The 23,588-nt window shown below is 42.8% G+C and overlaps 1 protein-coding gene across 1 annotated transcript in view; it reads left to right on the forward strand.

The window, feature by feature from the left end:
* The window catches only part of EBF2 (EBF transcription factor 2), a 183,276-nt gene that overhangs the window by 115,074 nt on the left and 44,614 nt on the right, over positions 1-23,588 (forward strand). Inside the window, exon 7 of the mRNA XM_072952584.1 lies at positions 12,702-12,783. Coding sequence (XP_072808685.1) covers positions 12,702-12,783 — 82 coding nt within the window. The remainder of the gene's footprint in view (positions 1-12,701; positions 12,784-23,588) is intronic.

Raw genomic sequence — 23,588 nt, forward strand, 5'->3', positions numbered from 1 at the left:
CTGCCCTCTATTTTTGAGATAAAGTGGCTCAGCTTCGAGTAATCCAGCATACTGATGCTAGGGTATGGAAGAGGAAGATTACAAATGTAGGCTGGCCCAGGTGAAGTGCCTGGGGACCCATTCCTTTCCCCGTGGAGAGCCTGGGGTCTAGATGGGTTCTGGTTCCATCATGAGACTCTTCGTCTGAGCCCTGGGTTTTTGTTTTTGTTTTTATTTTTTTAAAGAGAAAATGAAAGAAGAGATTCTGGTTATCTACTCATGGGCGAAGTGAAAACTGACTAGCTTCTGACCTTTCTGAGATGACCAGCATTAATCCAAAATGTGATGTTATCCCAGTCAATGAAGAAAAGAGGAACACATGAAAAACTCTTAATGGCATTTAAAAGTTTCAGTTTTGGTACCAAGATTTGGAAATCTCCAAAAAGTTAGCGATTCCCGTGGAGTTAATAGAGGATTTAGAATCATTAAAATTTGAATTAAAAAAGTGGAATTAATGACCGATTCCTGGAACCTCATGTAGATACAGGGGTTGGCTTGAGATTGGACAAATGTAATCATAGTCTACTCAACTGACAACTCTCTGGAATATTATTAGCTTTATCTGAATGCCTTTTGTATCAAATTCTTGACCTGATTTTTGTCCCAGTTTCTCTTTTATATCAACTAGATTTAGTTCTTCCTTTAAGAAAAAAAAAGCTTAAAAAAATTCTAATGAAAGCTGGCTGAGCCCACTATGAGTAATATAAGAAAATCTGTTTTGCTAAGGGAGCGACAGAATATTGCAATACCTGGTTTTATATTTTTATGTGGGTTTGGCAAATGCAGTCTAAAGTGGCTAATATGATACCCGACCTGGTGTTAATAGCCAATGATAATTCCATATGCACCACCTGCTACCTGTCAGGTTACACGTTCTTTCTTTTTCCCTTTTTTGGCATGAAGGTTGCATTAGCTGTGAACGTGGGTCTTCATGGCTGGAGCAGAGGCAAGCCATCATACTTTTCAGACGAAAAATCGAACTTTGATGTAATTATCCTGGTTTCTCTCTGCAGCCACCCCTTTTCCCAACTCAGCTCCCCCTGCCCCCCATCAAATTGGATGAAGCCCTTATAGCCCACAACATACCATCCCGGATTTGGAAACTGGGAAGAGAGAGAAGAGAAAGAGGGAAAGAGAGAGGATGAATCACAGGCATAAAGTAGAAATGATATTCACGGAGGAAAACCCTCCTGCCAAAAAATAAAATTAGAGACATTTCCTGGAATGTGTATCAGAGGGGAAAACCCATCAGCCAAAGATGGGGATTTGTTAACTAATTGCTTTATACCTTAGTGTTTAAATGCCCTGAAGTTGTTTTTCTTTCCTCTTAAGAACTTGTCAAGAATTTCTCAAAAGCGAGCTGTACGTGTATCACAGTTGCTTCCTCTTTGCTCTCTCACACTAGTACTATTTGGAAAGTGACTGGGCAAAGCCGAAGACAGTACCTGCCAAGCCACCTGCTTATCAATACAGGGGTCTCGACTGGGCGACCTGTCTGGCTCTTTCCATCTCTAAGATCCGCGCCAGAGAGTAGGTAGGATGCTCGGTCCAACGCATTATGGAAGGAAATGGGGAGACTCTCCCTTTCACTCTGAGTTTAACCATTAAACACTTTTTTTGCTTTAGAAAAAGAGGCCTGTGCATTTTCCTGACTGCCAAGCCACCAGGTTTCCTCCTATAATCACTCAAAACGGGACATGCGGAGTCTGAAAGACAAGCACAGTACATTAAAATGATTTTTTTCTTGAAAGGTGAAGACATTATTAAAGATTTCCATGGCTATTTGTATAGTTTTTTTGAAAGGAAATAATTTTAGCCTCTTATTAGTAATATTATTCCAGCTGTTGTAATGTTCCTTCTGAGTAACTCAGAAAGGCACAGAAAGCTCCCTTTCTTTTAGGCTTTTAAAAATCTCCCTGAACTATTGAATCTCTTCAGATGGAGCCCAACAGCAAAGGCTATGGTTTGGCTCTGAAAAACTGTCCAAATGTCTTATGTTTTCAAACGATCCAAGTAATAACATTGCTTAGCTCAGAAAAATTGCAGTAGCGTTTTCCAGGTGCCTTCTAAATATTTTTCTCACTTGGGTTAGTCACTGCACTTGCCCCAGGAGGTCGCTGTTCTGGATTCTCCTTCCAGATGAGAATGAATGCCCCTCCGTGTGGGCCCCTGGCATCTGCTCCTGGCTATGGCCGGGGCCTCTGAGGGCCTTGTGCACTTTTTAACTCTCTTCTCAAGTTCCAAGCTAGCGTGTGTCCTAGCTTTGTCAAAAAAAAAAAAAAAAGTTGGCTGCCTGGTAGTGAGTGGGTACATTTGGTATGGTATTGCACCGAGGAAAATCATTCCCCATTCTTCAGAAGAATTTTCTGTTGTGCACAGTCACTGCAAGAAACTCAGTGTAATGATAGACAGTCAGGCTCATTTCACATGGCTGCATCCTTTTGGCCTAAAGATCTTTTGGCCACTGATATTCGTGATTTTGCTGCATCTGGAAGAGCCAGGGAGCCCTCTATTTTCTCTAAAATTCTATTTCTTCTCTCTTCAGAGGTTTAATAACTTCCCTGCCAGAGCACACACTTCCCACATTGTCCTTCTAGATTCTCAATTTGCATGGCTCTCTATTCAGCTTACCTTGGCCTTTCAGATTCCCACCCGGCTTTGAATTTTCTAACCGGTCACCCACCCATTGCTTGAGCTCTCCTGATGCTCATTTTTTTCGGAGGTCAAAATTAAGCTTTCTCCTTGGTTGTAAAAACTATATAGCTTCACATTTTCAAGCGCACAGATGCATGTTTCCTTGAGACTCCACTCTTCAGCATTAAAGAGGGACCCTTCATTGTAATCATTACCGAATGGATACAGTACTAATGGAACTTAATTGTTTCCACTAGATGGATCTCGGGTGTTTCTGGCAGCCAAAATGAAAATGGTTCCAAATACCATCAAAGGGGCTTATAAGCACCCAGCATGCACAGAGTGTTTTGATATACAGTGGAGTGTTAATATCATTATCTCTCCTAATACAACATACGGTTACTTTAATCCTCTCCCGCCTCTGTGATCTTGGAAGATCCCACGGATAGAAGGCAAAGAATAAAACACTATATACAAGGAGACAAAGGGAGAATTAGTCCCCATCCTCTGAATGCAGTTTTTTTTTTTGATTGTTTGAATGTTGGCTTCAAATAGGTACCTTTATCAATACTGACTTCTGCATCTTCCATGCTAGTTTGAGTTTGTATGTGACATCAAACATACCTTTTCACACATGTTCTTTCCAGATTTTTTTTAACACTTACTTAGCAGTTTATAGAAGGAAGTGAATGATCTCCTCAAGCTGCTTACAAATTAAAAAAAAATCTGTGCTTATTAATTATGCAGGATTAGTCTAATTATAATTCAGCAAATTAATTAGCGACAGAAGGTGTTCTGAAACATTGGAGTACATTTGCATGTTAAATGGAGAGGCTAGTCTGTAATATATGTAAATTTATGCATGGCTTCATAGTTTAATTTAAAAATTTGCAGCTGCATATGGTATGGGAGCAGGTGAAAAGTCAGTTTTAGTTTAATGATGCTAACAAACATTGGATGGTGTCCTGTCTTAGCAAGAGAATGCACTCATATCTGCTAATCTACCATTCTGTCATCAGACTATCACGTTACATAGATGCTCAAACTCAGGGTCATTAGTGATGGACCTAGAGGTGTGATAGGTATAAAGCTGAAAACTGCAGAGAGGAAGCAGTGGATGGTAGGAGGGGCCCAAACTCTGAGCTTGGCTCCCCACTTTATCCAACATCGCATATGGAGTCAGTCGGCCTTCGTTTCAGGAAAAGTAGCATTCCAGCCTGCGTACAGAGGGGCATCAATTTGTCCGACGGGTATCTGTTCTGTCAGGTGTGAAATAGTGGTCCCACCTTGATTCCCTTTCCAAATATTCCCATTTGCACTTCATTTCAATTTCCTGGAGCCGTGGGAAAGTTATTACCGAGTTATGAATTAATGGCAGGGTAGAGAGTTTTACACATTGGCCTCAACCATCTGGCAAAACAGTAAAACCAGCGGACCAGGCAGCAGCAAAGGGCTCTTGGTGTAATTGGTGTTCACTGCTCAGCCCAGCATAGACGAGCTCCGCAGGGAGGGCAGAAAGATGGGGCGGGGGAGGGGGCTGCAGGAGGAGGGAAGGGGCGCTGAGGACACAGGACGGTGAGGACCCATTAAGCTGGACGCTGGCGAATAACTTCATCTCCCTCCTTCACCCAAGTAGTTGTGGCATCAGAGAGGGAAGTAGATCCGTATTTTAATTCTGAAGTCTCCCTGAGAGGTGGTTTCTGAAGTCAGTCTGTAGCACATTCAGTTTTGCCCAGTCTCTCTCTCCTTTTTTTTTTTCCTTGATGAGAAGGGAAAGGAAGGGACAGGGCAAAGAAGAGGATATGGGTTAAAAATAACAAAAAAAGGGCAAATCTGGAACTGTGCATGCTGCAAAGAGCCCTCCAAAGACATTTTATGCGAACAATTGGAATGGCAAACGTGCTCTCAGTGTTGTGATTCGTTCCAATTCAAGCCCAAAGAGTTCAATTATTATTTTCATTAATAGTGTCAGATTTTCATCCGAGTGCAAAAACAAGGACTTTTCCTTGGAGATTTTTTCCCCCCTACAAGCCTCCTGGTGCCAAGTAATGGAATTTAAGAGAGTGAAAACGTGTCTGAATATAGGGAAAAAAAAATATCCCAATGCATAACCTTAGGTCCTCAGAAACCGTGGTGTGTTGCTGGTCAGAAATAAGTGGAGACTCTGAGCAGCCCCCTGTTTTTGCACCTCAGCACGCTGTTTGCAGTAAGCTGCTCGCCACGTGAGCTATGGGAGACATCCGCTTCAGAAGAAATCACGAAATGGCTTCGAAGTCTATGGGTACGGAGTCAGGATTACACAGTAGGGGAAGTCGCTCCCTCCTGGTGCCTAAATGAATACAGAGCAGATCCTACCCACGAGGCAGTCAGTGTTTGGTAACGAAGGATCTGTTGCCAAACTGAAATGCCACTTCCAGGAGCCTGTAATTGGAGTGATCGCCGAATAGAAAACAGTTCAATGGGGCTGGCTGCCAGTTAGAAGCCAGAGTGAGTGTACACAGCTCTGTACTGTTCTGCCCCATCATGGCTTACTGGAAACAGTGCTGAGAATTTTGACCTACCATCTTCTTGTTGTGGTTGTGCAATCTGTTGTAATGGATTAATTACCTGTTCTTTTTTTCTTTTTAAAATCTCTCTCCCTTAAAAAACGGGCAGTTCTTTAAGTGGACTATATGCAAATATTGGAGAGATAAGCAATGCAGAGAGAACCAGGTTTGAATATGGGGTAACTCCCCTCTGGTATCATTTTGTTTGGAAAATGGGCCTTTTTAAAGTGTGGTGGGGGAGAAGGGGCAATTCAGGGGAGGGGGTCTAGCAAGCAGTGAAGGAGTTAACTTACTAGGTACCAGGCGTTTACCCAAACACTTTGCATGGATAACTAATCCTCACTACTGGCCTAGGAAGTCAGTTTATTGAGGATAAAACTGAAGGTCCCTAATTTTTATGATAAATATTAAGCAATACTAATAATTGCAGAAGCCTTGACATCATGTGGAAATGGCTTGACAGGGACACCCCAGTGAGCTGCCACATACAGGACCGAAATAATCTGCCAAAGGAATTAGCTTGCTGGTCTATTTAAAAATCTTCTGTGTAGGAGACTCACATCTGTCCTGTGGGACATGCTTTCAAAATTTAGCTTTGGTGACTTATTCTCAAAAAATTTTTTCCAAGACTTAATTCAACGTCTTATGTTACACATTTGACTTCCGGCTTCTTTCTCCATGGTCCTGATGGATGAATGACCTTGACTCTTCCTCATCCACTCGATGATGTGACCTTTACATTCTTTTTGCAGAGGGCTGCAGCTGTCTGGGCCATCTTTGGACCATGTGCAGTCCTGAGATGTCTTGTTTTTCAAATATCTTATAGACTTGCTTATCTTCCTCTGCAGATGCCAATAGAGCCACAGAATTTCTAGAGAATGGAGTCCTTGTTAAGAAGGATAGATGTGTTTGTTTGTTTGTTTGCTTCTTTTGTTTTGTAACATGAAGAATGACTCGGTTCTTACAGAGAGTAAGATGAAGGAAGAGACGTGATCCCCTGTGTAGCTCCGTGAGGCACTCGTTTCCTCAAAAAAAAAAAAAAGAGCTGTTTTGGCTACATATTCCATCTTTTCCTTCAGAAGAAAATAGCAAAGCTCCCACTTCATGTCTTTCTAAGAGTCAGAAAAACCTGAAGTCCACTCTTAGCTTTTCCACTTACTAGCTGCTTGACTCTGGGCAAGAATCCAACCTTTCTGAGTCTTGTTTATCTCCTCTGTAAAATGGGGGCGTTAATTCTCCTACTCTCAGAGTTGGGTGGATTCAGTGAAGTCATACATGGCAAATAATATGAAATCAATGAATATGGGTTATTTATTATTATTATTACTATTACTATTGTTATAATCATTATCATAATTAGACTTTTAGCCAAGGGGAGCTAAGGAGATTGAATGCAATTAGAAGTAGGAAAATTCATTCCTTAAAACATTTCTGTGAACTTAAATTTTTCAGATCTGCAATGAGCTTTCATTGAAGTCGTCCAGGTGAATAAGCTTTGACAGTAATACAACCCTTTAGGAATGTCTGTGGAGATGAAAGATTCTGAACCTACTCAGTTCATGTATTTATAATTACATTTTAAGGAATTGTTTAAATAAATGAATTGCACATAAGTGGATTGCATAGGAAATGAGTATTGGATTTAAGCTTAAATAACCCAGTCAGTCAAAAATTTTCAGTTATCTTCTCTTTCCATGGATCTTCTTGGGTCTTTGTACCAGTTGCCATCTTACCAAACAGATCTTAAGTACCAAGCATTCTCAGATGTCCCATTGTCATGTTTTTTAGGGTGTAGCAAGGAGAACCAGCTGGAAGTTTGACTTTCCAGAGTCTCTTTGTTTTTGTGAACTTGAGTGAGTCTTCACAAGGCTCTTGGAGCTTCAGGGGCTTTCTAATCTAGGCTGACACCTCAACTATCAATGGATTTATCAAGAGCACGTCATCTTCACGCCAAGGCAGGTGCCCTCTGCTGCCCCTCTCCTATTTAGGCTGCCTGAGTTTGGATTCTGTTGGAGACTTTTGAAGGAGGAAAATGTGTTCTCTCTATTGTCAGCAGGTTCAAAGAGGATATTACAGTTAAGACCTAGATGAAAGCTAGAACAATATCATCGTGTTTTACACTGGTCTCCAGTGGAAACCAATCACTTAGGGATTTTCCTACTATATAAAGCAGAGTGAGCTGTCATGTGGGCTGTTCTCAGAGGGAAAACATGGCCCCAGGGGGTGTGTCCACCAACACGGCTTCTCCATCTGCCTGGTCCTCCTAAGAGTGTGAGCATGAAAAAATCCTCGGAGAAGAGAGGCAAGTGCCCATTTTTTTCAAATATAATTTGATGATCCAGCCCATCCCAACCTTCGGTTGTTCTCGGAAATGATCTGAGAGTATTGTAAGAGAAGAGCATTGTCTTCATTTCAGAAGCATTCACAAACAGTGGAAGCCAATTATATTTTAATGTATTGAGCTCTGGAAAAGGAGGTTTAGCAGTTAATCCAGATAAAATGTGTCTTCTGCAAAAATCAATAGATGTAGACCTTTAAGCACCTACAGAGTTTGTGAGGCTATTGTCAACTCTACACGTGGTTCACACTTTAGTGATCCAACCTGCTTGGGTAGCCATCGTGGCAGGGTGAGAACCAGATACAGCTTCCCCACTCTTGGCCCTTGGAGACTGTGGGCTGTTCCTGTCTCCACGGTGTATAAGATGTGGCCGTGTCATCACAGAAGCTATTTCCAGGGTAGCTGGAATTTAGATTTTTTTTTAAGGGAATAAGGAATGAAATTTCAAGTGAAAGGTACTTTACATATTATTTTGCATGGAGTCAGGCTCTCCATAATAGTAGCTGTTACTAGTGCCAAGTTCACATTCTTTGATACACACCCTGGTCTAATCTTTTTCTTGAAAGAAGCCTTTGTGCCTTACACAGTGCTTTCCTAAAGATTTTTTTTTTTGTAGTACAATTTTTTAGAAGGCACTAGATCTTGGATTTCTAATTGGAGCTAAATTGAATGGCCTCTTCCACAAATCTGGAGAAACAGTAGGCTGGTTTTTGTACTGGTCAGATCGTTGGCTTGGAGTCTGGCGTGAATATAAGGAGTTAGCCTTCCTGCTCCCACCACCAGACCTTACTTGCACTCTATTTGCACAACTAGTTTGAGTCTCAGTTTTCATTTGGGATGGGCTCAGGATGTGTCTAGAGCCTCCTAGGAGCCACAATGCTGAGTGTTCTAATATTCCAGAGATTGGGAGAAGAGATTTATTGGGTATTAGGTAATCCCCTGGGATCTTATTCAGACCCATATTCAGGGGTCTCCAGATTCATCTCAGACACTGAAGAAGCACATTTTGAGTAGTTTGGCTCCAAGAGGGCAAGGATTTTGTCCACTGTGTTTGCTGTGGTGCAGAACCTTCTAGGCACAGACTTCACACTTAATAAATGACCAAATGAGTAAATAAGTGAATTCAGCAGGGGTTTTCAGTGGTAAGCATTTATTTCCACGCAGCCATCTTTGACCTAATATGTCCCTTTCGGGGTGCCATAATCCTCTCTCTCACTCTCCAAGAAACCAGAATTCTTCATGGGTTTTTGTTGTTGTTGTTTTTGCTTTTTTCAGACAGTGTTTTCCGAAGTGTTTTTTAAACAGTTGTATGGAGGGACAGTTTACATATGAAAAAGTTCACCCGTTCAAAGTGCATAATTCAATGGTTTTTAGTGTATTTACAGAGTTGTGCAACCATCACCCCAATCTAATTGGTGCAGGAAACACAGAACACTGGATGGAGCTTGCTGCCAGAAAGACCCAGGTTCAGATCCTTGTTGTGGACACTGACAAGCTGGATAATCTTGGGGCAAATTTCTTAGATTCTTGGCGCTTTTGTTTTTCCTAGCTATGAGATGATCTGTCACTCTTACACGTGTTGTGAGAAATAAATAAGTCATGATATATGAAGCCTGGGGCGTGGAGCATGGCACAGAGCAGACATGTGGCAAGCCTGCTTTCCCTCCTCTCTGTGACCCCTGTGCCCTTCAGCTACTGGACCACACAGGATGGTGGGCAGGGACAGAGATGGCTCTGACCTGGGATACTCCTGAACTCCCTTCTCCCACCTCAAAAGCACAGAGACAGGATCCTAAGGGAACAGTGCCTCTCGTTCCACAACCTGCCTGCCAACCTCTGGGTCCCACCAGCTCCGGCCAAGGTATCAACCACGATGCCCCACTGTCTACCAATCAGTGTTCCCTGCTTATTCTGACCTGTCGCTCCGAAAACCTCCGCACACACCCTCATTGGACTTCAATAAGTCACAGTGGTTTTTTTTGGTCTTCAGTGGTTTCTTCTCCCAGTATTGCCATTTTGGAGGGTTCTCAAGTCTACACAATTTTCTTGGCAATCGTAAAATATTAAGGTTGGAAGAAACCCTAGAGATAATCCAGGTAAATTCTTTTAACAGTTGAAGAGACCAAAGGTCAGAGAAGTGGTTGGTTGGTTGGTTGTTAGCAGGTCAAGATTAGGACACTGTCAACATATAATGGACATCTGTGGGGGGCGGGACGCCGTTGGGTATGTTCTGTTGACTCCGCTGACCCAGGAACTGGATTGAAATCTGAAGGTTGAGTTCAGACATGGACCCCACTGTCTACTCTGCTTTATCTTACAAAACAAGGCTAAACCTGTAGCCGTCGGTGTTCAAGCTTCAGGAATGAGATGAGAAGCCTTGCAGAGTGGACCACGCTAGGTGGTTATAACGTTTATGTAGTCGACGCTGTTTGGAGAAAGGGAAAATGACAGCTTCCATTGTGATGAGTATCTGCACGTTTGGTCTGAATCTTGTCATTCATGCGGGTTTCCCCCTTCCAAGGGCAGAGAGCTGACATTTTCCAGGCTTCCGAGGGCTCTAGACTCTGGGGGATTGATTTGTTCCCTGAAGTTACCCTGTGGTTAATGGATGGGATGGTTAGTAGAAGGTTCTGTACTCAGCCCTGAGCATGGGGGGTGGAGGGGGTGAAGGGGAGGGAGGTGGAAACATCAGTAAAAGAGAAATAATTCCTTTACACTGATTTCTAGGTTTGCATCTAAAATACCCAGGCCAGAATTTCTGGTGCGAGCCATTTAGAAACAGCTATGCTTTCTTTTAGAAAGTATGTACAGTGTAAGAGAACGTTGTCTCTTTCTCTCCCTCCTCCCTGCCTCCTCCACCCATCTCTTCCCCTTTGTGAGCAGAATGTTACATCCTCAGCATGCAGGGGGCAGTGCAGGTGATAAACTCGGACCCCGGGCCAGCAAAGGAGTCAAAACTGGTGGTTTTCTAGCCAAGGAACTGTTAAGGGTTCTAATTTAACATGAATAAAGCCTTTCAGCAGCCCCTTTCTTTCCCTAAATCAATTTGATTTTATGTAAACACTTATCTCCTTTACACTTTCATACCATTCATATAATAATAATGCCTTCACGACATTAATGTTTTCAGCAGACACACTGGGGAGAAGGGGGCGCGGGGAGGGGGGTACAGCCCACAGAATGCATTATAAGGGGCCCGGTTGTGGCAAAACTTCCCCCAAAGCAAGGAGTTTGTAGGAAAAAGCACTCGATTTGGTGTTAGTAGGGAGAAAGGTGTGAATCTCTGATGGGGCAGGGTGTGGGAGGGCAAATGTGAGCTGAGGGTGGGGGCTGTCGTCTGCAAAGAAACTCATGTGAGAAAAAGGCAAGTTTGAAGTCTTTTGTGAGAGCATCTCCAGGCGTTGTAAGTGCTGTAGGTGACTCTGCCAGGAATGCGGGCTCCCCTTCAGAAAGAAAATATTTGAATTCTGGTCAATCTGTTCTTAAATACAAACATGTCTCCTTTCCAACGCGCTCTGGCTGCTCTGGACAGACGTCCTGCTGCACTTTCAAAAGCAGAAGCAGGCTGTGAATTTGAACACTGCATAAAGCAGCAAGGAGCATTTTCTCTGTCTTCTCATCTGGAGATGTCTCGGATAAAGACCCTGGACACCTTCACGGCACAGGAAGCAATGCCTAAGCTCCCACCCCAGAAAAGATTCAGACAGAAGTGAAAAGCAGATGTTATCAAATAATGAAAAAAAAAAAACTTTAAGCTATTATTTCCAAATTCACACCCAACCTTATTCATAGTCTGGGGTCAGGCACACTTGGCCAAATATTTTTGGCAAATCTAGAGAAAATGCTCTGAAGAGACAATTACTCCTCTCTCCTTTCATCATTTACTGCTCACCTTCCCATCAGGTTTTCTTTTTTCTTTCTTTTTTTTTTTTTAAGTGCTCAACACCATTAATTGGAGCACTCTTTAATTCTTTTGTGTGCTTGTTAAAGAAATAAAAATAAACAGAAGGTCACCACAAGAGCATCTCACCCACCGTTGCTTTAAAATAGAATTTTAGGGGAGCATTGTGGATTGCTACTTATTTTTGTTGGTAAATCCTGGGGAAAAATGTATATCTTTTCCTTTAAAGTTCTAATTCAAGGCATGGATGTGAGAGTTCTGAAGGGACTTTGGGACTGCGGTAAAATTTCGTTGTCATAGTAACAGAAAGGGAAGTAGGCCTAGCTCACCTGGGACTTTAACACTGCAAAAGCGGGATTTTTTTTTTTTTTTAAGGAGAAGGACTCGGCAAGTGAAATAAATGAAAAACTTATTGTATTTTGAAACAAAATTCCAAACATTAAATAGGAAAATGGCTGAAAAGACCACTTCTGCCATTTTTCTTGGTTTGTGTACTCATCTGATCAAAGAAGCCCAATTTTAAAAGTGCACAAAAAAGGGAGGGGAATGTTAACTTAAAAATGTGTCTCACGAATGATAATCTCAGACCATTATTCTGTGCCTTTGTATTTTTCTGGATAATTTATAGAAGGTCTGAAAGGATATCCATACTTGTTATTAATCGTGAAAACCCCAGCATATATCTGCACAGACTGACTGTCTTTAGATGGTGACATATTATTTTCTGATTTTATATCCATGGGTTGGAAATCCTGGCCCTCTTTTTGTGTGAGGGTGTATGTGTGAGGTGTGTGCACACGAAGGTGTGTGTGTGTGGCCAGCGGCAAGTCACACACGTGAGGAACCCTGGGATTCTGGGCCAAGTCCTGCCATTTTTAACCCTCTGGAGCAAGGTATTTTTGTACAGAACGAGTTACTGCTGTCTGTCAAGACTTTTTTCTTTTTTTAGGCGGGGAGAGCATGCCCTAGTCACTCGGGGTGGGGGGCGGGTGTACAAACCGGAACCCAGCCTGTGAGCCACAATCCTCAACAAACCTCAACAGTGATGGAGCCGACTTGGGACCGAAAACATCCAAATTTGCAAATTGCAGTGGGTCAGCCACATGCCTTCGCAGGCAGGGCTGGCTGAAATTCCCCAGACCTGAAATACAATCACTTTCCGATCCAATCTAATCTAAGGCAGATATATTCGCTCTTAAAAAATGTTTACTTACAAATGTAACACATTGCTTTCTCTTCGCAGATTCTTTTTAAAATTTTTCCTCAAGTGCAATCAGAATTGTTTGAAAACAGCAGGAAACCCAAGGGACATGAGAAGGTTTCAGGTAAGGGGCCTGCAGTTTTTTTTCCTGGTAAATAAGTCATCCTGTTTTCTCTCTCCTTAGCACTCTTTTTCCCTCTTTTCCTTAGAAAACATTATTCACTGATGCTGCGAACAATAAAAAAGATAACTTTCAATGGTAACCCTCCTTAGATGGTACTGAGGGTCCCTTCATTTTGTAGTGTTCAGGCCTTCTGTCTCCGCTGCCAGAGCCCCAGGGGAGGGGCACCAGCCCATGCTGGAGATTTGATTTTAAGCCCTCAGGCTGCCCTTCGCACACACAGCTGCCCACAGCAGGAACTGTGTTCGTGATATTCAGCCACCTTGGGATTTTTCAAAGCAGCTTCTCGGTGCTTTCTGCAAGCAACAGCCTCTTGCTTTCCTTTGCCACCGATTAACTATTCGGTGGTCTGTCCCGGAGTCTCGGGGAGAGCAGTAGCCCGGGCAGCCGTGGTCACTTTAAGATCGCGGCATGACAACAAGACCCTCGGGACAGTGACCCAGCTGCCTGGCAGTTAAATCTGCCACCGGTTTCATCACCCTTGCCACTGATGTACTGGGGATACAAGCTAATAAAAACACAGAGCGAGGCAAAGTGTGTCAGGTTGGAGATGTGAGGAACTGTAGCCCCTCCTGGCCCCCTTCCTTAATCTTTGAAGGACCCCTGTTTAATCCACCAAATGGCTTTCCTGCCATTCACTTTTCCTGCCCAATAGAAATACATCCTGCTCCTCCCTGCATGGAAAAATTGAAAAGATGTTAAAAAATAGTATGCAAGCTTGAGACTTAAAAAAAAAAACCAAACAAACCCTGGCAGCCATCTGAGAGATGGCATTATTAGCCTCACGTTTCAGGTGGGGAAAGTGAGGTTCTGGAAGTTTAAGTAACTCACCTCTAAGCACAGGAAGGAGGTGGTGGAGCCGGGAGCCGGGAGGAGCTGTCTGACCAGACTCTTCCCGCTGGACCCTGGGTTTGCGGCGTGTTTGCAGCTCATGGGTCTGTGCTTTGCTCTTGCCTTTTTGGAATTCTTAATTCTTTCTTTTTTTCTTTTTTTTTTTTTTACTGGAGGTACTGGGGACTGAACCCAGGACCTCATGCATGCTAAGCATGCGCTTTAACTGAGCTATTACTCTCCCCCAATAATTTCCGAAAGAGGGGCTGCCCATATTCTTTCTACACGAGACCCCTCCCCACAAGTTATGTAGCTGCTCCTGCCTGTCACTCAGAGAGCTTCTGTGGTTTAGCAACTGAGTCATTAAAGAGTTACTAGGGGACATGGACACACACAAGGCCAGTGAGCACGACCTTGAAAAACAAAATTTCCTGTAATTTTTTCCACCACACCGTGGGTATCAAACAGTCTTGCTGTGGTCAGAACTAGTTTGTTTGTTTGTTTGTTTGTTTAACACTAACACCAGCCTTTCTTAAAAAAGTTCAGCCCCTCCTCCCCACCCTGCAGACTCTTCCCTCGGTATATGATACGAAGACAAATAGAAAAAAAATGATTTCCTTGCGGGTCAAGCAGGAACGTTGTGCACAGTGGAAGTTTGTGGTACTCAGTATTCTAAATGGAAACAAATACTTTCAGTCCAAAAAAGAGTGAAATTCAAAATCCAAAGTGCCCAGATGACCAAGGCTTAGCTTTCACATCCAAAGAAACAAGAGGCAAGGAAAGAAGCTAGCAGCTCAGAGTCATATCCATCCTTACTCTCCACCATCCCTTCCAAAGAGTTTTAAATTTGAGAAGTCACTCGTAAGAGACTTTTCGTAGAATACACGGCCATTCTGTATATCCCAAATGTTAGAAATGTACTCGCTGAGCAAATGCACCTAAAATTTCCTCTATTTTTTTTAGTTATTTACTAAGTTTTTAACATGCCTGAATTTTTAACAGGGTTAGAATAAATATTGTTGATCTCAAAATGACAAGGAATTCTCATCCTATGTGAATGTATTTGACTTCTGCAAAGACAAGGGAAACAAATCTTTTTTAAGTTTGTGGATTCTATGATTGTCTTGTTTCTGGGGGAGAGCTAAAGTCAATTGGAAAAAAATTTTTGCATTTTTTATTGAGATAAAATTCATATAACACATATTCACCATTTTAACCATTTTAAATTGTGCGATCCAGTGGCTTTTAGAATATTCACAATGTTGTCAGTCATCACCACCATGTAATTTCAGAACATTCCGTCATCCTCAGAAGAAACCCTATACTTTCCAATTCTCTTTTCTTTCCACCCACTGACAACTGCTAATCTACTTTCTGTCTCTACAGATTTGTCTATTCTGGACATTTTATATAGGTGGAATCATACAACATGTGGCCTTTTGTATCTGGTTTCTTTCACTTAGCATAATGTTTTTAAGGTCCATCCATGTTGTAGCATGTATCAGTATTTCATTCCTTTCTATGGCTGTATAATATTCCATTGTGAGAATATGCCACATTTTGTTTATTCAAACATCAGTTGGTGGATACTTGAGTTGTTTCTCTTTTTTCGATTTTATAAATAATGCTGTTATGAACATTTGTGTTCAGGTTTTTCTGTGAACATGTTTTTGATTCTCTTGAGTATATACATACATACCTAAGAGTAGAATTTCTGGGTCATGTGGTAACTCCATCTTTAACTTTTTGAGGAACTGCCAAAGCATTTTCCACAGTGGCTACACTATTTTCCCTTCCCATCAGTAATGCACGAAGGTTCCAGTTTCTCCATATCTTTGCCACTGGCTTGTTTTTTTCTGTTTAAAAAGAAAAAAAATCCTAGCCATCCTGTAAGTGTGAAGTGGTATCTCATTATGGTTTTGATTTGTCTTTCCCTAATGGCTAATGATGTTGAGCATCTTTTCATGTACATTTTGGCCATTTGTATATCTTCTTTGGAGAAATTACTCAAATCCTTTGCCCATTTTCGAATTGGGGTTTTATTGTTGAGTCATAAGAGTTCTATTTTATTTGGAGTACTTATCAGATAAAGTGATTTGCAAATATTTTCTTCTCATTCTAACATTAGCTTTTCTCTTTTTTTAATTGAAGTACAGTCAATTACAACATGTCAATCTCTGGTGTACAGCACGATGTCCCAGGCATGCATATACGTACATATATCCACGCTACTGCTGAGCTATACCCTCCCCCCAAATTAATTTTTAAGAGAGCAAAAGAAAAAGAAGGAAGGAAAGAATGAAGGAAAAAAAGGAAAGGGCTCCTAAAGTATCTAAATTCATGGACCATGCAGGTAGAAAATCACTTCCACCTTCCTTGAAATGGAACCATTAGGTAGACATCCAGATTAGTAGCTCAGCGAAGGAAAGGAAAAGAAATTTATATCTAGCTTAAGCTGGCAGGCCTGTTAAGACATAATGAACCCTGTTCTTTATTTCTCTGCAGTGTGGGTGGAGAGCAGGCAGTTGGAAAATCCAAGGAAGGTCAAACCATTTTCTTGGAGGAGTCAGGCATGTTGTCATTTCCCACGTTCAAATCTTGAAACACAGTGGAAGTTGACAACGATCAGGGCGGGGCTGTTGTTGCCAGCTCACTCTCACAGATAGGCCGGCTGGGTCTGCTCCAGGTCGGAGTGAAAATGCAGGTGCCCTCACTCACTCACTCATTCACCCGACCACTGAGGAAATTCTGTGTGCCAGGCGCTATCCTAGGTGCTGGAGATTTATCAGCAATCGAAACAGATAAAATTCCTCCACCCTTGAGGGACTTACATCCTATTGGGGAGATAAGGAAAATAAGTGAGAGATTTATGTAGCTTAGCTCTGCTTCTCTGTGATCTTCAACTGAGCCGCCTGGAAGCACAGGGGCTTTTGTGCTGTCGTCCTTGGATTGTCTGCAGGGACTCAGCGGTGTGGTCCAGTACAGACAGTATGGGAGCCCAATGATTCCTGCCATTATAATAATAGCAAGCGTGGGTGCTTCCGAATAGCTTTCAGAGCTTCCCACAGCATCGGCTGTCATAGGATACTGATGTCAGCAGATGGCTTACTTGACATTGGGAAGCTTAGAAGGCTGGGTACCAGTCCCCCCCCTTCCCTTGCCCCACCTCACAAGGACTCTGTTTTAAACAGATCTGACCACTGCAGAGGACTAGGGTATCTCCCATCACATGGGTGGCACCAACCTGTGCATTCGTTGTTATGGAGTTGGCAGCAGGTGCCTTGAATGTCCAGCTATAGAATCATTTAAAATGAATTCCTTCATTCTGACTTTTGTAGCTTTCTCGTTATTGGGATAAAGATTCTTCCTGTCATTTGCTGAACTTTTCTGAGGGACTCTTGGGTGTCTCAAGTTCACCCTTTAAATTATTCCTTTTTAGATTAGGTCTACCAAAGTAATCATTTTTTAAAAATATATCTATGCGAAGGAGAGGACAGAGATACATATACAGGCCATCTTTGGCTTCAAAAGATGAGAGGTTAAGACGTGTGGCGGGGCACATACATTTCTCGTGAAAGAAAGTCATTTCCGGGGCCAGGCAGGGAAAGACACCTGTGCTGCGCTGATTCCTGTTTGGTTGCAGGGATTTGCTCACAACCCCAGGGGGGACCCGCTGGAAGGGCCTGGAGGAGGGGAGGGGAGCGCTGGTGCTTAGCGAGGACACACCTAGCAGGTGTGACAGGCCTCTAAGGAACAGAGCAGAAAGGCATGGTGGTGGGAAGGCTCCAAGGTCTCCTCATCAGAATGGAGAAAGGAAGTTAGGTGAATGCGGACTGACGCCATCCGGGTAGTGGGATAATGTGAGCCGCCTGGAGCCTGTTACTGCACCGGGACAATGGGGACGTTCGTGTGGACGGCAGAGACACCTCGCCACACACACACAGCTGGGTGGTAGCCATCTGTCTATTTGACTAAATGATCCGAGGGCAAAGGGCAGGGCTGCTCATGTCTTGGAACAGGGCCAATCTCCATCCAACAAACCCTCACGATTTCTTAAACCCCAGCTCTGATATAAAACGTTTTAATGGCACCTCCATCTATTTTCCTTAAATAAAAAATGGTGAATGTTCCTCTCACCCCCGTGGAAGAGGGAAGCGAGAAGTTAAATGAACTCCAAATGGTAAAAATTTAATACGGCTCCAGCTGCCTGCAGGTTTCTTCAGTTCAGATCTTTCAGCTCAAGACCCACTCCAGCTGCTCTGTGATCTCACCTACCATGTGAAGGTTGCTGGGCTACTGAGCACCAGTTTTAAAGCACATAATGAAAAGCACTTGACTTACGGCCTCTCTGATCAACAGGTGAGTCCATTGTCTGGTGGTAAAACAAATCCTAGAGCCCAAGTTAAGAAACAAGAATTATCTATTTGGAGCCTGAAAAACACCTCTGAGGGTCTGAGGCTCTCTCTCCCAGTCCAAGGCTGTAAGCTTGGGGAAGGCGTTTGATGGGTTACGTCAAGCTTTTGTCTGTTTGACAGTAAACCCTTCTGCCCCAACCCCTACCCCCACCCCTGACTTTTGGTATCTCAAATGGGGACAAGAATTAGGTTTCAAGGATTTTGACCAACTCACCTAGGAAATGTGTTTTGAATTATTTGTGGCAGAAAAGGGAGAGAAATAAAAGCAGTTCGTTGCCTATATAACTTTTGGGAAACGATACGTCAGATTTCAGTTAGGTGGAAACAAAACCTAAATGCTCAAGCATTTTAAGAGGCTCAAATGTGGGCACTGAAACTTACCCTTGAACACATTCCAGAACAATCAGACGCAGAACTTCCTGGAAAGCCAACCTTTCTTAGTTTTACAATAGAAGTGCATAAATTCTTAAGCTGCTTATGGGACCTACATGCTCCTGGATTTTGATGGATGACAGGTGATTCACGAGGTCCCCGGGGATGGAGTTTGGGGAAACAGAATGGCCCAGCCAAATCAGGAACTGCATCAAATCTGTTAAGGCTCCTCAGTGGCCCTCAAAACGTTTGCTAGTAAAATACTGCCCTTGACCACAACATTCCCACTTGGCATACATTTCAGATGGGAAAAACAATGGGTTCAATGGAATAAAATGAGGTAGGGTGGAGGCAGCAAGTATCCGTGGCCTTTGAGATGCAGCGAAATTTATTTGTAAAGCAGGTTAATGACCTTCGGGCTTCCTGATGACATAAAAGGCAGGTTAAAAAAATTGCCACTTGATTTCTGTATCAACTGGATTTTTAACAGATTAATTAATTAATTGATCGATTGATTTTTTTAATGCAGGTACTGGGGATTGAACCCAAAACCTCATACATGCTAAGCATGCACTCTACCACTGAGCTATATACCCTCCCCCTCAACTGGATTTTTTAAAACACGCCCTCAAAGATGTCCATCTTAAGCCGGATTTGCCAAAACAGGCCAGCAGACACACTCTTCGGCATACTCCTCCACTTACGCCACTCAGATTTTTTTTTTTAGGTGCCAGAGTCATCATTCTGGTAACCTCGAGTTGTATAACCCAAGTTTCTCAACTCGTCAAGGCCAAGCTCAAATCTCATTTTCTTGATGAAAATGTTTGTGACTGCCTTCAGCTTGGGTTAATTTTCTTACCTTTGGACTCCCAGCGAGCACAGGGGCCACATGCTTCAGCCCCCCAGTTGTGTCTCTCCGTATAGTAATATCTTCTGAGTATGGGTCATATTTTTTCTGTCTCATCCACTGCCTGGTAAGCTCCTTGCGGCCGTGACAGTGTTTTCTGTAGGCCTCCACTGTCGGTGACACAGTGCCTGGGAAGGTCCAAAGATATCTGTGACTCACTGAAACCCGGCGCTGTCTGGTGAGGGTTAAGAAAGTATCTTCCTGGGACTTAAGTCATTAATGCCACTGCCCCTCCCTTGCTGTGAGCAACTCCAGAACGCCCCACATCTGTCTCAGCAGCAATCAGCTTGGCGTTCTCTCTATGGTATTTGATCCTCAACTGAACAGAAAATGTAGCCTCAGGGAATATGAAACAACAGTGATTGCTAAGAGTTCTGGGAATTCCTTTAAAAAAAATAAAAGATGACAAAATCCATACTTACGGGGTATGTAGTTTTTTAAGGTAATCTTGGAGACTCTGGAGTCTAGTAACAAAGAAGAATCTGGGCTTTAAGTCTGGCTTGAAAATATGATGTGTGCCAGGAATAAAGAGGAAGGGAGAAACAATTTGCAGTAGCCAATTTGTTTGTTCTCAGCCTGGGTTGAATTATGGAGGCTTAGACAAAATTGTTTCATCAGATTCTTCTTGCCAAATGTGAGGATTAGCCAGTGTATAAAAACATCAGTGGAGTATTTCTCCTCACAGCTATGGACTCCAAACCTGGTTGCCCACCACAACCAGAAATCTGTCTTGATTTTCCCTGTCCCTTTAATGGTCTCTGTGTCTCTTGCTTTCTTCCACAGGTGGAAAATAAAATCCCACATAATAGTTATGCTTCGGGAAAGCTGAAATAACATATATAGCAACCGAACGGTTATAAGGGGAAAGCACATCATGAATTTAATTCCATTTCCAGATGTAAAATGTCATAAAGAATTTTTTTTTCCATACTTGGCCAAATGACAAGAATTTTCAAGACCATTTTATTTAGCTTTGTGTGCGCATGTTTGTAAGTATGTATCAGAGTCATCCACGTTGAGTGGGCTGTAAATGCAATGTATTGTAGCTTTACTAAGATTAAACCATCAAAGACCCCACGTTTAGCTTGGAGGCACATGACCCTCATGGACATGGAGGAGAAATATGTCTGACTAATGGTAGAATTGGGTGTGTTTCCAAAGCAGGAATTTTGATCCAAATAGGGAGATTTCCAACCAACATAATTACTCCCCAGTGACTACAGACACTGGGATTCTCGTCTGCTTCAAAGAGCAGATCATTTAGTCATTTCACACATTTTTCATTTTGACTTCCCTTTTCTCTTTTACCTTCTTGGCTGAGGCTTAGGGTCTCGGTAGGAACACCTGGGCATGGGCTGAGAAAGGTTGGCTAGGACTAAGATCCAAATCAGATCCTCTGATTTATGTCACTCAACTAAATCAGACAGTTTAAGCTTGGAGAAGGCTAGTTTTTTTTTTTTTTTTTTGTAAAAGTCCCTTATGCCACATACCATCATTCTGATACCAAAGAAAGAGTTCCTCTCTTGGAAAATTAGTCGTACAGGCAGATTAACGGATGTGTCCACCCAAAGGGTAACTCCCACCGTGGCCTTTTATAGGCAGGAAAGAACGCTTTACAACTCAGCTCCTGCTTTGTATAAATTATTAGAGCAGGGGACATGGGAGTGCTTTTGGGTAATGAGAAGAAAAATATAATTTGAGAGAACCAATCCGTTTCCTTGAGTCCCTTTAGCAGATGGTTAACACAGTCGTAGATTTTGTTCTTAAAACTTTCCTGTCCTTTTCAAGGGGAGATACATATTTTTAAAATTCATGTTTCTAATTCCGTATAATCAGCTAGAAAACTGCCATCTAATTGGGTGATTCCAAATGGAACCTACACGGTCACACCCCAGTTGGTCTATGTTTATTGATTTGGCCTCACCAAAAATTAGAGATTGCACTAAGCAAAGTGAGGAGTGGTAAAAAGTGAAAAGCTTTTAAAAATGCAAGTGAAATGGCAGGGTGAGTATAGCTCAGTGGTAGAGTGCATGCTTAGTATGCAGGAGGTCCTGGTTCAATCCCCAGTACCTCCATTAAAAAAAAAAATGCAAATAGTCTCAACTGATCCCTACTTTTCTTTCTTGGAACCTTGACTTAAAGATACCATCATAAGTGGTATTTGCATGAATGTAACTGACTGTTGCTTTTGTGTTGAATTGCAAGGTGCCAGTTGAGGAGAGCTGTAATCTACCATGGCTTGGTTTTCAGATCTTCAGGCTCTCCTGTTGGAGCTTTGAGCTGAAATACAGATACACCAGCTATGAGAAGCAAATGAAAGCTCTCACCAGTGTCAACAGCAAAAGCCAGGGGTCCATCCCACACAAATTATGGACATCTGTATTCCTAATTGGCATCCTTTTGGGCCATGCCAGGAGAAAGTCAGTGCCAGGAGAGTCTGACAGCTTTAGAAAAGACTAAGTCTCAGGTTTAGGTGGTAGGAGACGCCGATGAGGCACGGAAGTTCTTTTGTATGCAGTACTCTCCAGGCGCTTGTATAATACTCGAGACTTTCAGCTTCAGGTACCTCCACCCTTTGTCACCCTTCGTCAGTACTGCATTCGCTACTCCTAACACAGATCAGTTTGTGATCTTAGAACAAGTGGATGGTTCTGTGATCAGATGGTTGGCAAAGATGCCTACAAATGGTTAACAAGGTAATGGTAAGAAATGTTGACCTTGATTTGTTTAGCTAAGATGTAAAGATTTTTGAAGGTCAAAGGTGTCCTTGTGTAGTGTTTTGGAGTCTAACTGTGTCTGACCCTCTAACATTAAGCTGCTGTGGCCTGCAGTTTTGAAGAGTGAAGCAAACCAGGGGGAAAGAGGGAAGGGGGAGAGAACAGGAAATGGAGTGAGGTGTTTCAGGAAGTTGTCAGGGGTTGACTGATTGATTCCAGATGGAAAAGGTCAGCCTTCGTGACCCAGGAAATACTCACTAGGGGAAAGAAGCTGGCTGGTGGAAGGGGAAGGGCTGGGAGGGAGACGCTGTCGGAATGCACGTTTCACTTCCTTTCGTCTTCAAACCTTTAGAAACATTAACTTCTCTGAATAGAATAATATCGATGTTGTCACTGTTCATCAGAAAACAGTGAAGGAAGTTAAATTCGAAGATTTGAATGTACCAGTTGCATCTTCGCCTCCATCATGCAGTTCATTCTTCCAGAAGGAGGGCGAATATTTGGAAAAATCAGTACTTGTGTGTGTCTCCACCAAACATGTCTGGTTGCACGTGGTGGAGTTTGTGAACTAAATCCTTTACATTTTGCAAATTCAGTTAAATTGGCAGGCTCTCCTGGATGCCTCAGAGCCTAAGACATTTGGAATATTAAAAACGAGAGCTTGCCTCGTATCTATCTATATATATACAGGCACACGCACATACATTTGGACATGATTTAAAATCTTGTAATAAATTTTGCAGACACTGAAATAATTCAGGTTAATTCCCTTGCTGTCATGAGGGGCCCACGCTGGCCGGCAAGAGATTAAAATTTATTTCCATTGTTAATAGAAAATAATGAAGTGCATCTGAACCATCAGGGTATGTCATTCGGGAAATGTTCTCTTTGGAACCGAGTCTCACTCCACCCAAATGGACAATGATGAAATCAGCTGGCTCAAGAAAGCCCCATATTTTGTGGCAGGAATGCACGCGGAGCATTCAAGTACAATATAACAGGGAGCTTGTGGAATGAATTAAAGTGGTCTCAGAGAGAACGCTCGTCCCAGCCACATAACCCTCAGACAGGCTGGGCTTCCCCTCTTCGTGCCCAGTAAAGCTCGTTAGCAATGAAAGCCTGAAGGCTCGCTCTCTCTCTCTCTTTTTTTTTTCCCAGGGATGACAGCTATGTCTTTGAAAATCCATTCACGCACACAATTTATAAAAGTGATCTGACTCCTCTTTTTCCACCGCCTTCTATTATTTTCGGAGGGTGAGCATGAACAGAGGTGAATGCTTTTGACCTTCATGTTCATCCTGACCCCATGACCAGGAGACTCAGTCCTTCCCTCCCTCCGCCTACGATGCTGTCCTGTGCTCTGCCAGGAGTGCTCTGCCAGGAGTGCTCTGCCGGGAGGGCCCTGAGAAGAGCCTGTGCCATGTGCCCTTGCAGAGGATGATGCATGTCTGTCCCATGGTGGCCACCGCATGACAGGAACTTTCTGGAAGGCCTTTCCCCAGACTC

This window comes from Vicugna pacos, chromosome 31 (assembly GCF_048564905.1).
Source record: "Vicugna pacos chromosome 31, VicPac4, whole genome shotgun sequence".
Taxonomy (NCBI): Eukaryota; Metazoa; Chordata; class Mammalia; order Artiodactyla; family Camelidae; genus Vicugna; species Vicugna pacos.